General features: G+C 41.3%; 2 protein-coding genes across 3 annotated transcripts; both read left to right on the top strand.

Annotated features, from left to right (window-relative positions):
- The first annotated feature begins 736 nt into the window (after positions 1 to 736).
- On the top strand, positions 737 to 8,160 carry LOC101758839 (prostatic spermine-binding protein-like). The gene is made up of 2 exons (XM_004954798.1): positions 737 to 907; positions 7,861 to 8,160. The coding sequence occupies exons 1-2, from the start codon at positions 737 to 739 to the stop codon at positions 8,158 to 8,160; spliced, it is 471 nt and encodes a 156-aa protein (XP_004954855.1).
- A 3,472-nt stretch (positions 8,161 to 11,632) lies between these two features.
- On the top strand, positions 11,633 to 20,396 carry LOC101760730 (general transcription factor IIE subunit 1). Of its 2 annotated transcripts, none has more exons than XM_022823311.1 (10): positions 11,633 to 11,858; positions 11,988 to 12,110; positions 12,526 to 12,646; positions 13,320 to 13,448; positions 16,298 to 16,407; positions 16,478 to 16,661; positions 17,487 to 17,669; positions 18,423 to 18,614; positions 18,710 to 18,896; positions 20,115 to 20,396. In XM_022823311.1, exons 1-10 carry the CDS (start codon positions 11,833 to 11,835, stop codon positions 20,198 to 20,200), a joined length of 1,341 nt encoding a protein of 446 aa, XP_022679046.1. In that variant the 5' UTR covers positions 11,633 to 11,832; the 3' UTR covers positions 20,201 to 20,396. The 2 variants fall into 2 exon arrangements, with proteins under 2 accessions (XP_022679046.1, XP_004952368.1); XM_004952311.3 differs by having other exon boundaries at positions 11,635 to 11,858; positions 20,106 to 20,396.
- Positions 20,397 to 22,970: the final 2,574 nt, after the last annotated feature.

Genomic DNA, 22,970 nt, shown 5'->3' with positions numbered 1-22,970 from the left:
TGACCAATAGTCATGGCAGCAATCAGTCTATATCTCATATTTCGCTGCTCACAAGTTCAAATACTTATCCACCATTACCTGATCCTACATGCTAGGAAACTTCACAAATTAAGCAGGATCGCATGTAGTTGATCAATAATCGTGGCAGCAATCAGTCTATACCTCTTATCTCGCTGCATACAATTTTAAGTACTACTTAAAAGGAACTTTACGCTCAGAGATCATGTAATTTTATTCACACAAGTCTGTGTTAGTCAAGTAATAAACAAGGTAAGTGAAAGTAAATCACCAATTATATGTTGTATGGAAACCAATATTCGGCATATTACTTCATTGATTGAAAGTAAATCACCAATTCATTGATATGTTTCCTAATCAATCAATCAATTGTATGGTAGGAAACTAATCAATCAATCATATTACAACGCAAAGGAAATTAATCAATCAATTTCGATAGTCAGCTAAAAATGGTTATGGGGCAAACTATATTTAAGATTTGTATACATCCTAATGACGACCAGTTTATTTTTCCCACCAGACACAAACTTACAATGGAGCCGGCTGACAAACCGCCTTCTCCCCCTAAGAGGAGCATCGAAGAGCCGCTTGAGTCTCCCACGGACGGCAGCAACATGCCGACTAATGTAGAGTATCATGAAGAAGAAAGCACCGAGGCAGAGCCAACAAATGAAGAGGATGGTGAATGGGTTCCAGAAGAGGATGAAGAAGAGGACACATGACCGCATCAGAAGAGGAGGAGGAGGATGAGCACGATGATGATTGGGACAATGATGAGGCAGAAGAGGATGAGGACTACCAAGTAGAAGAGGAGGAGGAGGATGGGCAGGATGATGACTGGGATAGTGATAAGGCTGAAGAAGATGAGGACCATCAAGCAAAAGATGAGGTCGAAGAGGATGAGGACGACTATGAAAAAGAAGACAATGAAGAGGAAGACGAGGACAAGCCACGTAAGAAGAGAAGATGTCTAGATCAAGATGGTGTTCAAGAGATGGCTGGAGCGGTGCATGAGCAGCCTCGCAGCGAGAACCAAGGTTCCAATAGCAAGGACAACATGGACAAAACAGCGGTGAAAAAGATTCTTAAGTACTTGAGAAGGACTAAAGATATGTTCCTCGTCTATGGAGGTGAGGAGGAGCTCGTTGTAACAGGTTACACCGATGCTAGTTTCCAAACCGACAGAGCTTTGATGAAGAGAGCCATGATGAGAGTAGCAAAACTCAAGGCACGGAAGATATAGTTGATTAGGGATTATTGGATAATATATTAATTCTTGAATTTCCATTAGTTTGGCTATACTCTGCACGTTTTGTTGAATTTCATTTTTAACTAGTTCGTCAATTTTGGCTAATTCTATGTGCCGTGTCATGATTTGGATAATTGGAATGGATAATTTGCTTTATTTTGCCCCTAAAAATGATGTTTTCTTTTTGAGATTATGATGAGGACACCACGAGTACATCTACACCAGCAGCACCTCAGGCGCCTCCAGTTGCTCATCCACCTCAGGCGCCTACAGTTGCTCATCTAGTTGGGCCAATCACTCGAGCCCGTGCGAGAGAATTAAACTTCATCATGCTGTTAAGGAACGAAGGCCCATCGGAATAAGAAGATGGCCCAACAGGGCAGCCCAGGTGGGGCGCCTAGGGTTGGGCGTCGTGACCCCTTCGGACTCCAGGGGCTGCGCCCCCTTTATTTAGTCCGAGTCCTTTTTGTTTACGACTTGAGTTTTGTTTTACATCTAGCTTTAGCTACTCTTGAACACGCGCAAATACGCGCTGTCCTTGTGATTCAGAACTCCACCTTCGAGTGATATTTAGATTGCTCGCCTCTCTTTCTTGTTCGTTCTTCGATTGCGGACAGGAATCGATCTTCGTGATCAGGCTGATCTCGCACCAGCGAGGTTGGTAACCATCGGGAGTTGGTTCAGCGATTGCATTGGCGCTTCGGGTTCGCTCGTCGTAGTCGGATCGTGAGGGTCTACTTCCACCAAGTCGAATTTATCTCCACTCACCGAAAGATCGGGCACTCCGACTCTATCAAGTGGTATCAGCTTTCCAGGTTGATCGGTGAGTTTTACCGAGTGTTTTTTCCCTTCCTACAGTCCACAAAAACCAAAACAAATTTTTTTCAGGTTAGATCCTTTGTCCCAGCAACCGTTTAGCCTCGCACATTCTTTCAATAAGTGTCTTTGTTGAATTTGTGTGCCTACTCGTTCAATTGTTGCTGGTTACTTGTGTTTACTCTTTTGTTTCTCGTGTTTCATCTAACCCTAGTTTTCGCCGCCGCCGCCGTTCCGCTGCTCGCCAACCCTACCAGCCGCGCCCACCGCACCTCCCCCCGCGACAACCGCGCCGCGCCATCCCACTACTCCGATCGCCCCTCCCCTGTCAAAAAAAAGATCGAAAGCAATCAAAAAAAAAAAGTGCAAAAAAAAAAGAAGGAAAGAAGCCCAAAAAAAAGAAGAAGAAGAATCCAACAGGGAGAAGGAAGGTGATTCGGATTTGTTTCGGTGGCACCTCCCTTTGCGCGCGCCGTGACTCCTCCTGGGTCACGACTCTCTGGTGTTAATTCCCCCCTCCCCCACGTATTCCGTGCCAGCCTTTCACATCCGTATCTCTCTTTCTTGGTCCTTTATTATTCTGAGGTCCGCCTTACTCTAGAGAGAGAGAGAGAGAGTATCTTTTTTTTACCGGAATACCCCTGTCCTTTCGGAAAAAGTGTGTGCCGCAATTGGATATTTGAGATCCTCTGTGTTCATATTATCAGTTTTGGGGCACCCTCTGTGAAAAAAAAAAAACAGAAAAAAAAAAAAGAGGTGCGCCCTCTCCACCTTGCCTCTGTTCTTTCGATTTTTCCTTGTTACCAGCAACTATTGTTACGTGTTTGGCACTATCTTTCAACTTTGCATTATTGTTTGATTGTGCTAATCCTTCATTTGAGTGTAGCCTTCCCAGAACTCCACATAGTTCTACGACGAGCATATTTTGTTTCTCCAGGCAATCGCTCCTCCAATCTTTCGTGAGTTCCACCGGTTGGTTACAGTTCGCCCCTGTGTGCGTGGTAAGAACGGATAAGAATTTGATAACAGCACTAGTGTGAGCGCCTTGTGAGCTGTTACACCCCTATTTTGTCGTCGCTTGTGTTCTTGTCTTTGCGCTAACCATGGCAGATGATGTCGACGCGGGGGCTACCCAGCTGGAGGGCATAGGGGCGCAAGTTGAAGGGCTTGTCACCGACATTCAGACGATTCATGAACGGCTGGACTCGACGATCTCCTCGACGACCGAGCGGTGTGATCAGCTCGACCTTGCACAGACGGCCGCTAAGGCCACACTCGACTCAGTTGTGGCAAGACTCGATGCATTGCACACTACAGTCGCAGAGTTGCAGCAGGGTTATGGTGGTGACTCGGACCAGGACGATGGCGACCGCCGAGGCCGTGCCCGCCGCGTGCCACGCCGCTCCGGTGGTAATGATTCCTTTTCCAAGATTAAATTTAAAATCCCACCTTTTAATGGCAAATATGATCCTGCTGCATATCTTGATTGGGAATTAGAAGTTGAACAGAAATTTTCATGCCATGATATTCTTGCTCATTCTCAAGTTAAAGCTGCTATTAGTGAATTTACTGATTTTGCTTTAATTTGGTGGCGTGAATATAAACACAAACATCCCAATACCATTCCAACCACTTGGGAGCAATTAAAAACTGCTATGCGCCACAGATTTGTGCCTTCTTATTATGCTCGCGATTTGCTTAATAAAATGCAACGTTTTCAGCAAGGTTCCAAATCTGTTGAGGAATATTTCCAGGAATTACAAATAGGAATGATTCGTTCTCCATGGGTGCTTATTCTGATTTTGTTGATTGTGATGTTATTCCCATGGAAGCATGCTCTCTGTTACTTGGGCGACCTTGGCAATATGATACTGATAGCTTGCATCATGGTCGTTCCAATCACTATTCTTTCATGTTTAAGGGTCAGAAAATAATTATACATCCCATGACACCTGAACAAATTCTTAAAGATGATCTTGCTAGAGCTGCTAAAACTGCTAAACAACTTGAACCATCGACATCTCTTAATTCTGAAATCAAGTTGAATGCTCCTGTTTTGCTTGCCACACGTGCTGATTTTGATGAGTTACGCGATGCTCCTTTGCCATGCTATGCCCTTATATGCTCTAGTGTGCTCGTTTCACTTGATGATGCACCATCTTTGGATATTCCCCCTGCGGTTGCTAACATTTTGCAGGAGTACGCTGATGTCTTTCCAAAAGATTTGCCACCGGGACTTCCACCACTTCGTGGCATTGAGCACCAGATCGACCTCATTCCCGGCACCCAGCTTCCGAACCGCGCACCGTACCGTACAAATCCGGATGAGACGAAGGAAATCCAGCGCCAGGTACAGGCGTTGCTTGACAAGGGTTACATTCGTGAGTCTCTTAGCCCTTGCTCCGTTCCTGTGTTACTTGTTCCAAAGAAAGATGGCTCATGGCGTATGTGTGTAGACTGTCGTGCTATTAATAACATTACCATTCGCTACCGATACCCTATACCACGCCTTGATGATATGCTAGATGAGCTTAGTGGTGCCATTATTTTCACTAAGATTGATTTGCGTAGTGGCTACCATCAGATTCGCATGAAATTAGGTGATGAATGGAAAACGGCTTTTAAAACGAAATTTGGGTTATACGAATGGTTAGTTATGCCGTTTGGTTTGACAAATGCTCCCAGCACATTTATGCGTTTGATGAATGAAGTTCTGAGGCCCTTCATAGGATTGTTTGTAGTTGTCTATTTTGATGATATCCTCATTTACAGCAAGTCTATGGAAGAGCATTTAGAACATTTGCGTGCTGTTTTTGATGCATTGCGTGCGGCCCATTTATTTGCTAACCTCGAAAAATGCATGTTTTGCACACAACGTGTCTCGTTTCTTGGCTATGTTGTTACTCCACAGGGCATTGAGGTGGATAGCAGCAAGATTGATGCCATTCGGGAGTGGCCTACACCGACAACGGTTACACAAATTCGAAGCTTTCTTGGCCTTGCAGGTTTCTACCGTCGGTTTGTTCGTGATTTTAGCTCCATTGCAGCGCCTCTACATGAGCTTACAAAGAAGGATGTTCCCTTTGCTTGGAGTGATTCGCAAGAGGTTGCGTTCAGCACCTTGAAAGATAAGTTAACCAATGCTCCTCTCTTGCAGTTGCCTGATTTTACTAAAGTGTTTGAGCTTGAATGCGATGCTAGCGGTATTGGGCTAGGTGCTGTTTTGTTACAAGAAGGAAAACCGGTTGCTTACTTTAGCGAGAAATTAAGTGGTGCTAGCTTGAATTATTCTACTTATGATAAGGAGCTTTATGCTTTAGTGCGCACTTTGCATACTTGGCAGCACTACCTTTGGCATCGCGAGTTTATAATTCATTCTGATCATGAGGCTTTAAAACATATTCGTACCCAAACAAACCTGAACCGTCGTCATGCTAAATGGGTAGAATTCATTGAGTCTTTCCCTTACATTATTAAACACAAGAGCGGGAAGGAAAATGTCATTGCTGATGCTTTGTCTCGTCGTTATACCATGCTGTCACAGTTAGATTTTAAAATCTTTGGCTTGCAAACTGTGAAGGATCAATATGTGGATGATGCTGATTTTAAAGATGCTTTCGCCCACTGTATTCATGGCAAACCATGGGGCAAATTTCACATACAGGACGGGTTCCTGTTTCGCGCTAACAAGCTGTGTGTTCCAGCTAGCTCGGTTCGTCGTTTGTTGTTACAGGAAGCGCATGGAGGCGGTCTCATGGGGCACTTTGGCGTCTACAAGACGCATGAAGTGCTGGCTGCCCACTTCTTTTGGCCCCGGATGCGCGCTGATGTTGAGCGCCTTGTTGCCCGCTGCACTACTTGCCAGAAAGCTAAGTCACGATTAAACAACCATGGTTTGTACATGCCTTTGCCTGTTCCTACTTCCCCTTGGCTTGATATTTCTATGGACTTTGTTTTGGGATTGCCTAGAACTAAGAAGGGGAGGGACAGTATTTTTGTGGTTGTTGATCGTTTCTCCAAAATGGCTCATTTTATACCTTGTCATAAGACTGATGATGCTAGCACTGTTGCTGAATTGTTCTTTCGCGAGATTATTCGTTTGCATGGTATTCCAAATACAATAGTCTCTGATCGTGATGCTAAGTTTCTCAGTCATTTTTGGAGATCACTATGGAATAAAATGGGAACTAAATTGCTGTTTAGCACCACTTGTCACCCTCAGACTGATGGACAAACTGAGGTGGTTAATCGAACCTTGTCCACTATGCTTAGGGCTGTTTTAGATAAACACTTGAAACGTTGGGAAGATTGCTTGCCTCATGTTGAGTTTGCTTATAATCATGCAACGCATTCTTCTACAAAGATGTGTCCTTTTCAAGTTGTTTATGGTTATATTCCTCGGGCGCCTATTGATTTGTTTGCACTTGATGCCGAGGACACCCCACACATAGATGCCGCTGCACATGTTGATCAAATGATTAGCTTGCATGAGCAAACTAAACAAAACATTGCTGCTGCTAATGCTAAATATCAGGTTGCGGGTAGTAAAGGGAGAAAACATGTTACTTTTGCACCGGGTGATCTGGTTTGGTTGCATTTGAGGAAGGATCGTTTTCCTACCTTACGTCGTTCTAAATTGATGCCACGTGCTGCTGGTCCTTTTCAAGTGCTAACCAAGATTAATGATAATGCTTATATCCTTGACCTGCCTGCGGAGTTTGGTGTTTCCACGAGTTTTAATGTTGCAGATTTGAAACCGTATGTGGGCGAAGATGAGGAGTTGCCGTCGAGGACGACTTCAGTTCAAGAAGGGGAGGATGATGAGGACACCACGAGTACATCTACACCAGCAGCACCTCAGGCGCCTCCAGTTGCTCATCCACCTCAGGCGCCTACAGTTGCTCATCTAGTTGGGCCAATCACTCGAGCCCGTGCGAGAGAATTAAACTTCATCATGCTGTTAAGGAACGAAGGCCCATCGGAATAAGAAGATGGCCCAACAGGGCAGCCCAGGTGGGGCGCCTAGGGTTGGGCGTCGTGACCCCTTCGGACTCCAGGGGCTGCGCCCCCTTTATTTAGTCCGAGTCCTTTTTGTTTACGACTTGAGTTTTGTTTTACATCTAGCTTTAGCTACTCTTGAACACGCGCAAATACGCGCTGTCCTTGTGATTCAGAACTCCACCTTCGAGTGATATTTAGATTGCTCGCCTCTCTTTCTTGTTCGTTCTTCGATTGCGGACAGGAATCGATCTTCGTGATCAGGCTGATCTCGCACCAGCGAGGTTGGTAACCATCGGGAGTTGGTTCAGCGATTGCATTGGCGCTTCGGGTTCGCTCGTCGTAGTCGGATCGTGAGGGTCTACTTCCACCAAGTCGAATTTATCTCCACTCACCGAAAGATCGGGCACTCCGACTCTATCAGATTAATAACCATATATAAGTCAATATTATATCCAAGATCTGATGTGTTTTTAGCAGTCCCACGTGTTCAGAAAGAACCGTATTGTGCAGTTGCCAGAAGCCACGAAAGGGCCACGTGAATCATTGGAACGAAACAACGCAGCTTCTGGTCATGCCGTTTCACCATTAATAAATATGCCATCGTACTACTGCGCCGATTCATAACCACAACATTTCCTTCTTGATTGTTCCATTCCTGAACTGCACCATTCTTTGCAGTGTAGGAGATGTAGAGCCTCACACGTACAACAACAATGTCAACCCCGCCAGATTCCCCGATTGATCCTTCAGGGTTGTGGCCTCCCAAGCTTTCGCAGATTGTCTCGGATGATGAGGAGAAGAACACTATCATAGTGTCATCTGATAGTGAGCGTGGGTCCTCAGCCGACGAATTCTATGGTGTCAAAAGTGATGAAGACATCAGCGAAGGTGTCGACAATGATAGCGACGACAGCAACAACGATGGCGAAGACGATGACAGCGACGATGGTGAAGACGATGACAGCGATGATGGTGAAGATGATGATAGCGATGACAGCGGACCACCTAGCAAACACCGTCGTGTGGACGGCTCGAGTGAGAATGGTGGAGGTCCCGGCTACGACGACACCGCGTAATCTCCTAGCCGACCTTCCAAAGGTTGTGATATATTGTATTAATTACAATCTTCTTTGTAAATAGGTTGTCTATCTGTAGTTGGAATGTTTATGAACATCGAGCATAATTACTTACATGTATTAACCGTTGTTTATGGAACATGTAATCATGAATGGCTATACTCTGCGTGTTTTGTTGAATTTCATTTTTAACTACTATTTCATCGATTTTGGCTAATTCTATGTGCCGTGTCATGATTTGGATAATTGGAATGGACAATTTACTTTATTTTGCCCCTAAAAATGATGTTTCCTTTTTTAGACTAAAAATGATGTTTCCTTTTTTAGATTAATAATCATATATAAGTTAGTATTATATCCAAGAATCTGATGTCTTTTTAGCAGCCACATGTGTTAAGAAGGAAAGCATGCACGAGACAGATCAAGTGAATCAATTAAATAAAGGAAATTAACTAACATGTTGCGGCCAACACAAAATCATACGCAGCAATTAGAGATGGATCCGCATGCATGCAAAGAAGGAAAGAATATAATATTTTGCGACAATTAGGTGTGAGCAATATGGCGTGCTAGTAAACTTGGCAAGTGCAAACATGGAAAAGAAAGAAGGCGTGCTGGTCAGCAGGCAAAAATCCGAGCAGCAATGGACAATTGTTTTATTACCATAAACCTTATACCCGATTATATATATGTGAGTCCTATGCTATCGAGGCACTTGCTAGCCCACTCATGCCCGTTTGGTTTTCTGAGTGCCAAAGCACTGAAAGTTGTGCCGTCCATTCATTGATGCTCTCGCGCGAGAATCCAGGATGGTGAAAAGTACTCCGCGCGTCAATTCAATTGTCTAGTTTAGTTTTTATATGTTTATATATATACTCATAGACATAGATTATAGAGGTAGAAGCCATTTTAAGGACCTGATTTTTTCAAATTAGTTTAACATGTTATTTCAGTTATGTTGTTTTCCTGTTGCTCTGGATGCCCTATCTTCCCATAGAATTTTCTTATTATCTTCCAAATCATGGTAGTGCCTGAACACTCATGATGTATTTCATCTGATATTTAATTGATCTTTCTTCTTTGACTATTGTAAACCTGATTACTCACACACGTGCACATCCACTACATCAACATCTGTTATATATTTATTCAAAACAATTCTGGTGATTTCATGAATCTGGTGACTGCGATGGCTCTACCTCATGGGATTGAGGTGGATGTAGTAGCGGTGGTAGCATTTGTTGGTCCAACGGACTATAAATTACTTTATCCATATGTAGCAAGGGAGATCAGTTTGACGGACACAAAGTTAGTTTTATTTAGTTACACAATTATCTAAATAAGAGCATGTCTTATTCTATAATTTTGTATAACCCATCTACATTATAAACCATCTTTGTTAAAGTACACTAGCATTACCATTTGGTGGTCCATCAAAATGATGTCGACGGGCATAAACAATTTCTTGTAGTAGATGTCCACAACCACATTGCAATGGTTGCTAAGGTTGTTGTAGACTAGAATATGCGTAAGTACCAACGTTCCATCTATTTTGTTGTGAATTATGTTTATTTTAACTTGTCATGTGTTTTGATGTTATCATGATCTCCAATTATAGGGTGCCTGGCGGGAATTGGATTCACTACAATCACTTTTTTGAAACTGCAGATGTTAGAAATTCTTACGCATGGACTTCGAGGTTCAAAATGCGTTAAAGAGGCGGTGGCCACTCGATCTAACTATATTAGGGTGTGTTTGGTTGGGCTTTCCAATCTGCTTTTATTTTTGCAAAAGCCAAAAGCCAACCAAAGAGTCTAAAAGCCACAGCTGCTTTAGGCCAAAAGCTGCTTTTGCTCTAGTACAAAACCAAAAGCACCTTCCCCTTGCTTTCAGCTTACTTTGGGGCAAAAAATTACCCGCCTGCCACTGATTATGAAGATACCGGTTTGTTTCCCCATTCTATTTCTCTAACTCCCGCACCAGCGCACCTGTTCGCCTCCTCCCGCCGCCCCCGGCTGCCCGTTTTGATATGCTGTAGTAGTAACGTAGTCTAAAAACATCTCTACGTCAACCCATGAAGATGCTTTTTGACAAGAATTCAAGGTCATGTCAAATTATCATGATATTAGACACGCTGCTTACAGCATCATTAGTTTTATAAACACAAAATTTAGCACGCTATTTAAATCGTCTTAAAATGACACGAAGTTAGACACGCTTTAAAGCATCATTAGCCTCTAGACATCTGTAGCCACATAAATATGTTTTTTTTGACATGATTATTAAAACATACCAAATTGATACAAGTTAGACATGCTTTCAACCGTGAATAGCATGTAGACATGTTATAAAGCGTATCAAACAACCGTCAATAGGCATGTAAAGATGAATTTTGATGCGAAACGGAAAACATCCCAAAATGACACATTCATTCGGAATAAGAGGACCTAATATTTGTAATTATTGAAGGATCGAGGAACAATATATTTGAATTAGTAAAACACGCAAGTACTATATAACCTTTATACTTTTATATAATCTAATATTTGTAATATTGGCAGGATGACACTATAGTTTAATTGGTATTGGAGGCTCAAAAAATATATTAACATTAGCTGTGTAACGGAATAAAAAATATTAAAAAGTGAAATAAAAAATGGTACCTCACAAGATCAAGCCGTGATCTCTGAATTAGAGACCTACAACCTAACCATTGAGCTAAGTTCATTAGATCCTAATTAAAATTATTTTTTAGGATGTCAATTTGTGCACAAATATGAGAATTCAATGTTTTTTTAACTCTTCGAGCCATGAAATCTATTTGTAATTTGCGGTTAAATTGCTCCTCTAGAACTCGTAGTACATACTTTGATACACCGCCCTTGCAGTTTGATATAAAATATGACAGATTCTTTAAAGTATCTGTATGACTGTATGACTATATGTTTAGGTCAAGTGAAGAAGACCACAAATGCATCCACGTTTTGTAGCCCGATCTGATAATTATCCAAATGTTTCATTTTTTCAAAGTTTCAATTCCCGTATCTAAACTTTTGTAAAACAGTGAAGAACAATCTACGCGTCCAACTGCTCGTACATGTGGTAGTGTCAATTAATCAATGTAGTTTGTTTCCTTTAATAAATATCTGAATTTGGATTGTTATTAGTTATATGTTATTTCAGTTTTAATTTCGATAATAATATATATACATGGTCTTGTATACCATCCTTTTTATATCACGTACGTGCACGTCCACTAGTTTTAATATAGATTAAAAACATCTATTAGCCTACGTCCCAGAAGATATCTATAGGTCGACAAAAGTGATCAATTGGTGTGCGATGATTCTTTTTCTGCAGTTTGTAAAGTACAAATATATTTAACATATATGCTAGTTAGTAAAAATTCGAATAGAAACTGATCTCTAAATTCCGCCAACAAAACGGCCTCGTGCTCCTCATAGAGAGAGAGAGAACTAGATCAGGAACGGAACCGCTTGCTTTGCCGGAGGATCACAGCCAACGTAAGGCGGCGGAGCCAGGCGGCAGGCGCACAAAGCAGGAGCCAGGAGGGGCGAGGGCACGGTCGGCAGATCCAGGTGGCAACACAAAATTCCCTGATTGCCCCGGCCCCTACAACCAGCACGCCGACGCGTCGGCGAAGCCCTCGCCATGGCGTCCCTCGAGCCCTTCAATCGGTAAGCCTCGACCCCGGCCCCTCCCTCCCACGGAACCCTAGCCATTGCCGCACGGCGCCCGCCGCCCGCTGGTTTGATTCGTTGTGTCGCTGACCTCCGCGGGCTTTTGATTGGTTTGTGCCGAGGCAGGGTGGTGAGGCTGACGGCGCGCGCCTTCTACGACGACATCTCCATGAAGGGAGACAACCAGCCCAAGTCCTCCCGGGGTGACAACCGCGGCGTTGCCGTCGTCATCCTCGACGCCCTCACCAAGTATCAGACTTTGCTCCTTCTATCTTTTGAGTGAATTTGGTGTCCATGAAAACTCTAGCATGTGTGTCTGGCTTGTTTATTTGTTACTTGTATTCTTCTAGGGTTTGTAATTTGGTTGCTAGCCAAAGCCGACAGGACCAAATTCGTGTAATTCCTGAGAAAGTTGGCTACCAAATATTGCAAAATTTAATTGTCATAACTCATATGCCTATAATTTGAGTATTTGACCACGAAAAAGAAAAAAAACGGTAGCACAAGTTGGTCTATACAATCAAAACGCCACGTTTGCATCTCCACCCTGCTTTCGTCTCCCTCCCAACACACTTGGTCTATGCGTCCACTGTAGCAACCCTGGTTTAGAGTTTGTTGGACCTGTTAATTTATGCAAATAAAAAATTTCTGCCTACTCCATCAGAAAGCAATGGTTCCGCGAGGAAGATTTGGCTAAAGCATTGAAGCTCCACTCAAAACAGCTGCGGCGCATTCTCCGTTTCTTTGAAGAAGAGAAACTAATCACAAGATATCATCGAAAGGAGGTTAGATTTTTCTTTTATTGATCTGTTGGTGCAGTTGCATTGCTAATGTTCTGAATTCCTGCAATAGATAGAGACAACTTTGCACACCAGCGGGATTAAAATATGCTTGTTGTTCATTTACTTATTAAATGTTGCTAAGCTGACTCGCTGGAGAAATTTTCATAGGGAAAATTTGTTTTGTAGCACAGAAAGATTGCCACTTCTGGAAATTATCATTGAAAGATCACCACCAGAAGTGGCAATCCATTCTGGAAAATAGCACCAGAGTGCATGTGGTGAGATAACCAAGGGCATTTTGGTCCAAGTTAACAGTCCTGATGGCAAATTCTAACAGAGTGCTATTTCCCGTAATGTTTGATATTTTAGTGGTATTTTACGACGATTTTTTTATGGCATTTTCCAAATGTGACTATCTTTCAGTGCTACATAAACATATTTTCCATTTTCATATGAGGCTGAACAGATAACTACTGAATTTAGGTGGCCATAAGTTTATTGACCTAAATTGTCTGTCATGAAGTTGATTATTAACTGAAGGCTATCCCAATTGCATGCCAACATGTATCAATAGTTATGTTTGTTGATATCTGAAAGCGTGCATGCTGGCGCATGTTGCCAGTTGCTGCGTTTCCTTTTCTTCTGTTTGATTTTGTGTTTTTCTTTGTTGCTGCAGTCCACAAAAGGAGCGAAAGGATGTAATGCTGCTGCTTCAGCTGCCAGTGATGATCAACCAGTAACTAAGGAGAGACAAGAGAAAGTAAAGATCCACACACATTCGTACTGTTGCTTGGATTATGCTCAGGTTAGTCATCTCTTTTTTCTCGAACAGCGCAGGAGAACTGCGTGTCATACTGTCATTTCATTAAGAAGAGGGAAAAAAATGTACAAAGGAGAGATTGGAAAGCCTCTCCCTAACTCACCCAACACACATCCAGATAGAAAATAAAATTACATTCACACCACGCTCTAGTATTTAAGCCACCATGACCAGCCCATCTCTTTACTCACAGAGAGTCCGGGGTAAGCGACCGAATGAGGAGCTCATGAAGTGCAGAGGCACAAGCCATGCACCACAATCTGCTCCCATTTGCCACTATTTGCAACACCACTTGAACATTTGGGCCTGCCCATTCAAACACACATGCATTTCGGTGCTTCCAAAGATCCCAGGCTACTAGAATAATTAGAGAGTTGAGACCTTTCCGTAGTTCCTTGGGAACACTTCTGTTTTTTCTTGAATATGCAGGAGAGCTGCATATCATTGCTAATGTAGATACCTGACCATGTAAGTCGCCATTAGTGCTGATCTGGGACATGTTGCCATAAGACAAGGTTATCAACCAATTCCCGTATGTGCAGGATACTCAACAACCTTGTACAGTCAGAGCTCCTTTGATATCTGCCACTCATATTCAGAGCTTGGTCTACAGTTTGCTGTCTGATATTCTTTTGGAGACGAACTTGATTAAGTTGGAGCCATCTCAGTGATTGTTAATTATGCCCTGCAGCCACCAATCTGACCAAAACTTAGATAGTGTTTGGTTCGAGAATGTAAACGCAAACGGTAATGAAATCGAATTACACCGGGACTGTAAACGATGTATCGGATTGCAGTCTTTGTTTGGTTCTGGTCTGTAATGGAATCAGATAGCTCTTGCGTTGCGTGCTAGGCGGATTTCAGCCTGATCTAATCATGCATGAGACCATTGGGGAAGGACGGATGTGTTGGACATGCATGCATGGATGCTGATGACGCAGGATATGAAATGGACAAGGGGCCAAGGGGGGCAGTTGGGCAGAAGAAACGATGCTGGGAATCAATTACGCTCGATTAGGAGCGGTATTGGTCTCTCTACTAGCCGGTATCTGATTATGCGGGATGTGATTGCGCAAGCGCTGAAACAAACACGTAACAACGCAATCGGATACCGTGTGTAATCAGGTTACGTTACATTTGACCCAACCAAACACTATCTTAGTTGTTTCTCCATTGCCAACATTAGATTCCACTGCCGCTCCAAATAGAGCATGAGGATTGTGTGGGACTTGAACAGGTAGCCCAGCCCAGGGACGGGAAGCATCTGTTTTTTCCAGCCATAACCATCGAATACGCAATGCCCATCCCAAAGTTTCAAGGTTGTGTATGCGGTATGCCCAGCGGCCCAACCCCCTGTACTGAAGAGGCTGACGAACTTGTTCCCAAGAGACAAGGCAATTGCCACCGTTTTCCTCTTCTGGACCCTTTAGTAGAAAGCTTCTACGCCGTTTATCAATAGCTTTGATCACCCACTTGGGTAAACCTATTGCAATCATGGTGTAAAGGGGAATGGCAGTTAAAACAACAAGACTACAATCAAATGACCAGCCCTTTTCATGAGGGAGGCTTTCCATCATGGGAGGTTATCAGCTTCCTTGTCGAACAAAGGTAGTAACTCGACCTTAGTAGGCTTGCGGATTGTGTGTGGAAGACCCATGTATTTCCTTTACCAGTTACCTCACATGTTAGCAACTCAGATATGATCACCATGGGTAACTCTTATGACATGTTTGTCCTGGGGCCTGACACATGACCAAAAAACTTCCAACAACTCCTTGGTAAGGCATGGAAACCTAAGACATGATTTCTTGTATAAATACAAGAGCCAGTATTTTTTTTTTAAAAAAAGGCAATGTTTCTATGGTGCTGTACATATAGAAAGTATCTTCTTTTATAATCTGTAGATAAACTGCCTAAATACATTCAGTTTATATACTTTGATAATGCATCATGTTTCTTCTCTTTCATGCCTTAGCAAAATGACTTTTTGATTGGCCATGATTGCAAAGAGGGTGAAGTTTATAGTATTATGTTATCATGAGAGTGATATATTATAGTCTTGTAGGAAAATGTTTCACCTCTATTATTTCATAAAAGTCTTCCTTTTAAAAGAAGGCTTAATTTACTAGCCTTATGCTGGGTGCTAGGGGGTGAGTGTGAAAAGATATATCAGAGTCATGCATAAAAAAAGCTAGTGTGCTTTGACATATTTCATCCTGTTTTAGTTCATGCATCTATAATGTTCAGTTAATAATTATCCAAGTATGGGCCACCATTTTATTTTTCTTTGCATTTTTACTACTTGCTTTCATATATATATTTATTTATTTGACGACTTCATATATTTAAAATTTTAGAAAGTACTGCAGTAGCCTATTCTTACCTGGAACCTACATTGCCGCATGTGATTGTTGTGAATATTGGATAGCTGAACTCAAGTCTGCGTCCTTCATTTTTCTTGTTGTACACTTATTAGAGAACTAGAGTGCGCAAAATGGTATGTAAATGTTCTTTTTCTTGTGACTACATACAATTGATGACTTTATATAATACTCTTTTGGACATGTATGCTGGTGATATTGTTTATATTTCTCTTGTTTCTGTTCCTCTCTAACCTGAAATTCCTTTTGTTTTTGGTCAATACCGAAACTTCTGTTTGTGATTGCCGCAGGGTAGTCATGATTTACATATTCATTCATTGGTCGATATTTACTGTGTATGAAGCTTTATGATTATTTATAACAACTTGTCCCATTCATCATTCTTCTACATTTTTCTGTTCCATAATCCAATGTAAATTATATTTGATGGGTGTATGTCTTCTGAAAACACAGCTCTGTGATGTCGTAAGGTACCGCATACACCGAATGAAGAAAAAATTGAAGGATGAATTGGACAGCAGAAATACAATTCAACACTATATATGTCCTAGCTGTAATAAAAGGTAGTAGGTATTCATCTAGTTTATTCATGATAGAAAACTGGGATGCTCAGCTAACATTATCTTTGATCAGATACTCATCCTTTGATGCATTACAACTGGTAAGCTACATCGATGAGTACTTCCATTGTGAAAGTTGCAATGGTGAACTGGTTGCAGAGAGTGCCAAGCTAGCTTCTGAGGAAATGGGAGATGGCATTGACAATGTAAGAAAGTGTAGGCATGAGAAGTTGAAGGGCATGCTCCAAAGAGTTGATGTTAGTATTCTATTCTTTGTAGAACTCTTAACACCCGAAATTTATATTCATAGTCCAAATATCATGAAAGGGGGAAATGTAGAGTTTTTGAGATGCTAACTTAACTGCTATGAAGAGGTAGCTGCATAGAATTAAAATATTTTCTTTTGAAACTATTGGTTGAATTTATCAGTGCTGCATGAGATTTTACTCTTAGTTTTTCCACTACATATGCCTATTGCCTTCCGGAACCAGAATATTGTTTACACAAATGCATTATTTGCACACCAGCACACATATAGTTGCACCAGTGCAACTAAAATACCCACTTGGCCACTTGTAAGACAAATGCAACACTAAATACACGAAGGCATGCCCTGTCAGTGTTGTGAATGTCACCAACTTTGCTATAATCTCTAGAGGTTATATACATTCTTCAAAGTCGACATTAACAGTAAGCATAATATATATCTGACCGTTGTTCTAAGAATATTTGCTTTGTTGCTTTGCTTATGAAATCCATCATATTATGTCCTTGGCTGTGCTTACATTCCAATGGAATTCCATTCATCTCTTGCAATTCCAATATGGTCACGAAATATTTTGACTGGTATGAGTAGATGTGCTTGTATGAGAAATTCGTAAATTAGTCTATTTGGTAATAACACTTTATTCTGTCCTTTTAGCGGGAAAAAAATGTCATGTTCGATGTGCAACTCTTTAGAGGTGGTTTTGTATACTGATATATCAGTAAGTGTCTCAGAATCTTGGTGATCTTAGGAATTAGAAATCTGGGATTTGTAATGTATACTGTTTTTCTAATTATTCAGATCCGTTCCACTTTAGGAGCAATTGAAGCCATTGATTACGCAACTTGATAGAGTGAAGAATTTGCCAGCACCTGAATTTGGAAGTCTAAAATCATTGGAAAGAGCAATTCTTGGTGCTTTTACAAATTGTGACATTGGTGCATCTGATTCATCTAGGAACTCACAGGGGCCGTATGGTATGCTAATCAGAAAGACAGAGGTAAGACTCATAGCACTGGATCTTAGTTGAGTCATATGCACATACATAATTATGATTTATCTCAGACCCTTGTCAACATTCTGATAAACTTCTCAGTTTATGTGTGTGTGTAAATATAGGGCATATCTTTACCCACCTGACAGCTTGCCTCACCAAACTTGTTGTATAACACAGATGCAACTTTTTTATATATAAATTCTCACCCTCCCACCTGCCACCTCATGGAGTACGAAATCATTTCATGATTCAAATTTCAAAATGCAATGTCTCTTGAACTAAGTCCGATTCAAACCTCTTGAAGCTTATTGTTGGAAAATATGTGCCGAACAAAGTGAGACCCATGAAGGCTACCTTTTGAGTTTTGACGAAGTTTTTGAAAAAAAAAAACTTGTAGTTGCAATGTATGCCAAGTGAGTTGGAACTGCCGATGGTAACTGATTACAATCAGTTTAACAGTGATGACAAGGTATAAAAAACCTGCTATTAGTGATATTAAAAATAGTAATACTACGCATCTATATGTTTAACATAAATTTGTAACTTGTTAAAAAAACAAGATCCAACTTAGGAGGAATTAGGGGGTTTGCTTTAAGAAGAAGAAATGGTTGACCAAATTTGAGTTTAAGAGCACTTGAACCTGGGTGGTTGGGACTTGGTGCGCAATCACACCTCCCATCCCAACCAGTTGATATAGTCAATTACTTTTTAAACATACTTTTGCCTGATCTGTCAAGTATCTGTTTCATTTTTCAGGTTGAATTTGAAATTATTGATGGTGTAAAAGAAGGTGCTGAATCTGGTAAAAATGGCACAGAGTTGAAAGTCTTACCTCCATGGCTGAATCTTGAAAAAAAACAAATGGGAGAGACCTGCATATTGGAACTGGTTGAAACAACAGAAGATAAAAATGACCAAAATCAGGACCCAAAAGATAAGAGTATACAGGTCAGCTTGGGAATCAACATAAACTTGATTCAGAAGTAAAAGTAATGTTTTTACTATCATGATTTTTTTTTTGTTTTTTCTTTTCTATCCTGCAGGAAGAATATGTAAAGGCTTATTATGAGGCCTTGATGAAAAAGCAGGAAGTGGAAGATGCAAAAGGGATAATGCAGGAGGAAGATGAGAAAGTTGTTTCTGATTCTCAATCTGAACGACAGTTGGGCAAGAAATACAAATGGCAGGATGCGGAAGAGGGTACTGAATGGGAAGAGGAGCAACCTGCAGGTTTTCTTTTGCTTATTTATTTATTTATTTATTTATTATTATATATTTTTTTGCGAAAGTACAATTATTATAGATGAAGCCTTGTATGGCTGGTAAATTGAATCCTCTATATTTTCCAACTAATCTTCAAACTATACCTGAGTTAGAACATGGCACACCCACCAATTTGGTTATAGTATGCATTGGGAAATCCAAGTATTAAACAGAGTTGGGAAATATGGCACACCCACCAATTCAAAAGATAAGTTCAACTGCCTCTTTGCTAAATGCCAATATAAAAATATGAGCCATATTTTCTCGTTGCTTTTGATCTCTTCTCCTGACCATGTGTCTCTATGGCATCAAACATCATTTGACTTCAATATAGTAACTATTGAAGGCTACCAATGTCATTTCATCAGCTACGTGTTTTGAAAAGAATTAATCTTTGAAATCCAAGTTTTTTTTTATGTCTTTGAGACAACATCGTTTAGACGTTGGCTAATTCCATGGCTTGGCTTTAGAAATGTCATTACCACGTGTGAGAATAGTTCTTGGCCTTGCTCTAGAAGTTGTCTTTTTATATTCATCGTTTGTTTTATTATAGATTTAATAATGTATAAATGCATGTAGAAGATCCTGGGACTAAAGAAAACAATTTCTAAACTTTTCCAGACACATGTGAAATTCAGAATAACATTCAACCTGATAGGGGGGAGGTAGCAGTATTGGTTCTCATCTTGGCATGTATTTACATATACATTCGAAAGGCAAGGATATTATATACAGTATATCCCTCATGTCTAAGGGGGCGTTTGGTTCCCTTTGCTTATTTTTAGCGTCACGTCAAATGTTTAGATATTAATTAGGAGTATTAAACGTAGGCTATTTACAAAACCCATTACATAAGTGGAGGTTAAACGGCGAGACGAACCTATTAAGCCTAATTAATCCATCATTAGCAAATGTTTACTGTAGCAACACATTGTCAAATCATGGACTAATTAGGTTTAATAGATTCGTCTCGCCGTTTAGCCTCCGCTTATGTAATGGATTTTGTAAATAGCCTACGTTTAATACTTCTAATTAGTATCTAAACATTCGATGTGATTGGTGCTTAAAAATAAGCAACCGAACCAAACCAGGCCTAAATCTCCAGTTGCATGACCTGTATGTACCATTGAAGATTGTGCATCCGCTACTGTGTCTAATCTGTGTAAACTCGTGTAGGAAATGCAGCAGAGACATACAAGTCGGCAGATTTTAGTGTGGATGTCCAAGAATCTGGTGATGGTGAAGATGGTATTGTCTGGGAAGAGGGTTAAACCTTGAATAGATGGTGTGACCACTTTGATTGCTCTTGAATTCATCGAGCTAATTGCTTATCCGAAAGGATGGTGAAAGGTTGCTTTGCTGTAATATTGTTAGAAAAAGACAATTGACACGGTTAATATGAGAAACCGGGCCCAAAAATCACATAACTACAATGTTTTTTGGCGGGAGAGAACCGGCAAAACTACACATGTACACAGCTTTCTGCCACTAAAAGCTGGCAACACCACGGCTTGAGTACAATTATGTCGGAACAACTAGCTGCTCCTAGCAACTCATGGGTCATGACACAATAAGCAGCTATGCATCACCACTTGCTCTGAACATAAACACAGCACGACTAACCCTACTATCAGACATTCAGACTGCACGACAACTGGTTGTGGAATGGCACGTAGAGCACAGTTGACAACTCAATGAGAAGCAGAGAGACAGCATAACTTGGTCATTACTGTCGTCTGTCGAGCTTGCCGCCTCGTGCAAGCAGCTTTGACTCGCAACAAGGGGCCATCAAAATAGGCCATCCAGGGCACCGAGCAACATTGACAGTACGAGAGAAAACTTTAAAGGCCATGCCGGGAGATAAGACGCACCGGTGCAACTGTCGCCTGTCCAGCACGGACTAGATCTTCACCCTGAAGGGTCTCGCAAGGTGAGACAGGAGACTCCTTTTTTTTGAGAGAGAACAGGAGGGGTACAAGACCCCTACTGATTATATGTTATGAAAAAAAAGGCCTACTGATTATATATTATGAAAAAAAAGGTACAAATATTTAAGGTTACAAACGAAAGATCGATTATATATTATGAAAAAAAAGGCCTACTGATTATATATTATGAAAAAAAAGGTACAAATATTTAAGGTTACAAACGAAAGATCTTAAGGGAACACTAAAAGTTACAACATCAAGAGGATCCACATCTCCATTAATTGTATCATCCTGGGTCGCGCCCTGTGGAGGAGCAAGGTGAATTCAGAGATAAACGTCTCTTTGCAGCTTTGAGGAGTTGGATCAACTGCATTAAAAATCCAATTGTTTCTTGTGGTCCAAATGCTTCATGTCATCATTATAATTATTTCCATGTAGAAAGGACTCCCAGCTTTTGATTTGTGTGATGATATTGCTTTGTGATCTCGAAGGAATGTAATTGGCCCAATGATATTCCAGCAGGCTTTAGCAAAGTTACATCTAAAGAATAAATGATTGATGGTTTCCCTTCGTCGGAGAATGCATAATTCGCACGTGTAAGAGTCAAGTTCCATTTGTCTTGTTCTTAGAAGGTCTCTTGTACTAATCCTGTCCTTTATTAGTAGTCAAAAGAAAACCTTATGCTTCCATAGCCAACGGTAAACTGGATGAACTGTTGTTTGCCCAATAATGGTTTTGTAAGCTTTCCCTATTGAGAAAAGGCCAGATCCCCAGATGTATGACCATCTATCGCCGTTTGTTTCAAGGTTCATGGAGGTTAGGCGTTGTTGTAGGAGTTCAAACTGGTCAAAGGCCTGCGATGAAAGTGGCAAGAAGAAGTTCTGGATTAATTGGGGTTCAAGAAGGACAGCTTTGCATGTTTCGTTTGGGTTCTTGGCAAACGAGAGAAGTTCCGGATATTCTTGAGACGGGATGATTCCATTCCAAACGTTGTGCCAGAATAGAATAGTGGAACCATCAGCTATATCGGCCGATGCAATTCTTTTGTATTTGTCCAACAGTTTAACAATATCCTTCCACCAGAAGGAATCTTTACTTTGTTGTCCCGGTTTCTATAATAATTATCCAAAAAAAGCTTAACCCATGGTACGTCAGCCTTTCAGCTCGTTCGGCAGCGCTTAAAGCCGCTGCTGCGGCTGCTGGCTGCCGCAGCCGCTGCTGTAGCGCTGCAGCTGCTGCTGCTGCCGCCGCTAAGCCTGGTAGTAACGGCCGTTTGGCCCGCCGGGTGTGCGTGCTCACGGGCCGTTTGGGCCACATTAGTTCCAAGGTTAAATTTAGTCCAGTTGCAACTGAACTTTATGCAGGAAACCAATTAAGCAAACCGAATTTGCGTACTCTTTTTTACAAAATGAAACAATTAAAAGGTGTGGGACTACAAATAATAATAGAATTGTTCATACTTGTAAAATATAAGGTTGTTAGAAAAACAGAAATTAAATTGTTCCTGTACCGAAACGAGCGAGGGAGCGGTAACAACTTATCCTTACCAATTTCCAAAGTGGTTTCCGTACTAATACGCTACTACGTTCGAAAATAAATTTTGTAGCGGTAAATGCAACTACAGTATCTAAATGGTGGGCGGCAAACATAACAAACACACTCGAGCTTACGAACATACACACAACATATTACAAATTCGTACATACAAATTACAACATGATTTACACACATACATCCCGCGGCTACATCAACGAGATTCCCGCCGCAATCCAATCTCGGACACTGCCCATATCAGGTGTAGCATTAGCTGCCACCCATTCGGACACCGCATAGTCCGGTTCTCGCGCCCTGGACGATCCTGTAGAACTCTCATTGGCAACGTCCAACAAATAATTATGCAGTGCAAAGCAAGCAATAACAATCTTGGTTTGTCATTCTCTCGAATATAGTGGCACTTCCCGCAGAATGTGCCACCTCGATTTCAGGACACCGAAGGCGCGTTCCACCACATTCCTAAGATTGGAATGGTGAAAATTAAATTTCTCCTCCAATGTGTCGGCCTCCCTTCTGCTAAACTCCTCGAGGTGATACCTGATATTTCTATATGGGCCCA

The sequence above is a fragment of the Setaria italica genome, chromosome I, assembly GCF_000263155.2.
Source record: "Setaria italica strain Yugu1 chromosome I, Setaria_italica_v2.0, whole genome shotgun sequence".
Lineage (NCBI taxonomy): Eukaryota > Viridiplantae > Streptophyta > Magnoliopsida > Poales > Poaceae > Setaria > Setaria italica.
Note: the sequence above shows the minus strand (reverse complement) of the source record. Positions and strands in the feature narration are given on the sequence as shown.

Bases quoted from the DNA above. Each gene is read 5' to 3' on its own strand.
- LOC101760730 (XM_004952311.3), top strand. From the start codon at position 11,833: ATGGCGTCCCTCGAGCCCTTCAATCG. The intron at 12,111-12,525 runs GTATCAGACTTT...CTACTCCATCAG, and splicing joins ATCCTCGACGCCCTCACCAA to AAAGCAATGGTTCCGCGAGG. The intron at 13,449-16,297 runs GTTAGTCATCTC...CTGAAAACACAG, and splicing joins GTTGCTTGGATTATGCTCAG to CTCTGTGATGTCGTAAGGTA.
- LOC101758839 (XM_004954798.1), top strand. From the start codon at position 737: ATGACCGCATCAGAAGAGGAGGAGGAGGATGAGCACGATGATGATTGG. The intron at 908-7,860 runs GTCGAAGAGGAT...AAGCTTTCGCAG, and splicing joins ACCATCAAGCAAAAGATGAG to ATTGTCTCGGATGATGAGGA.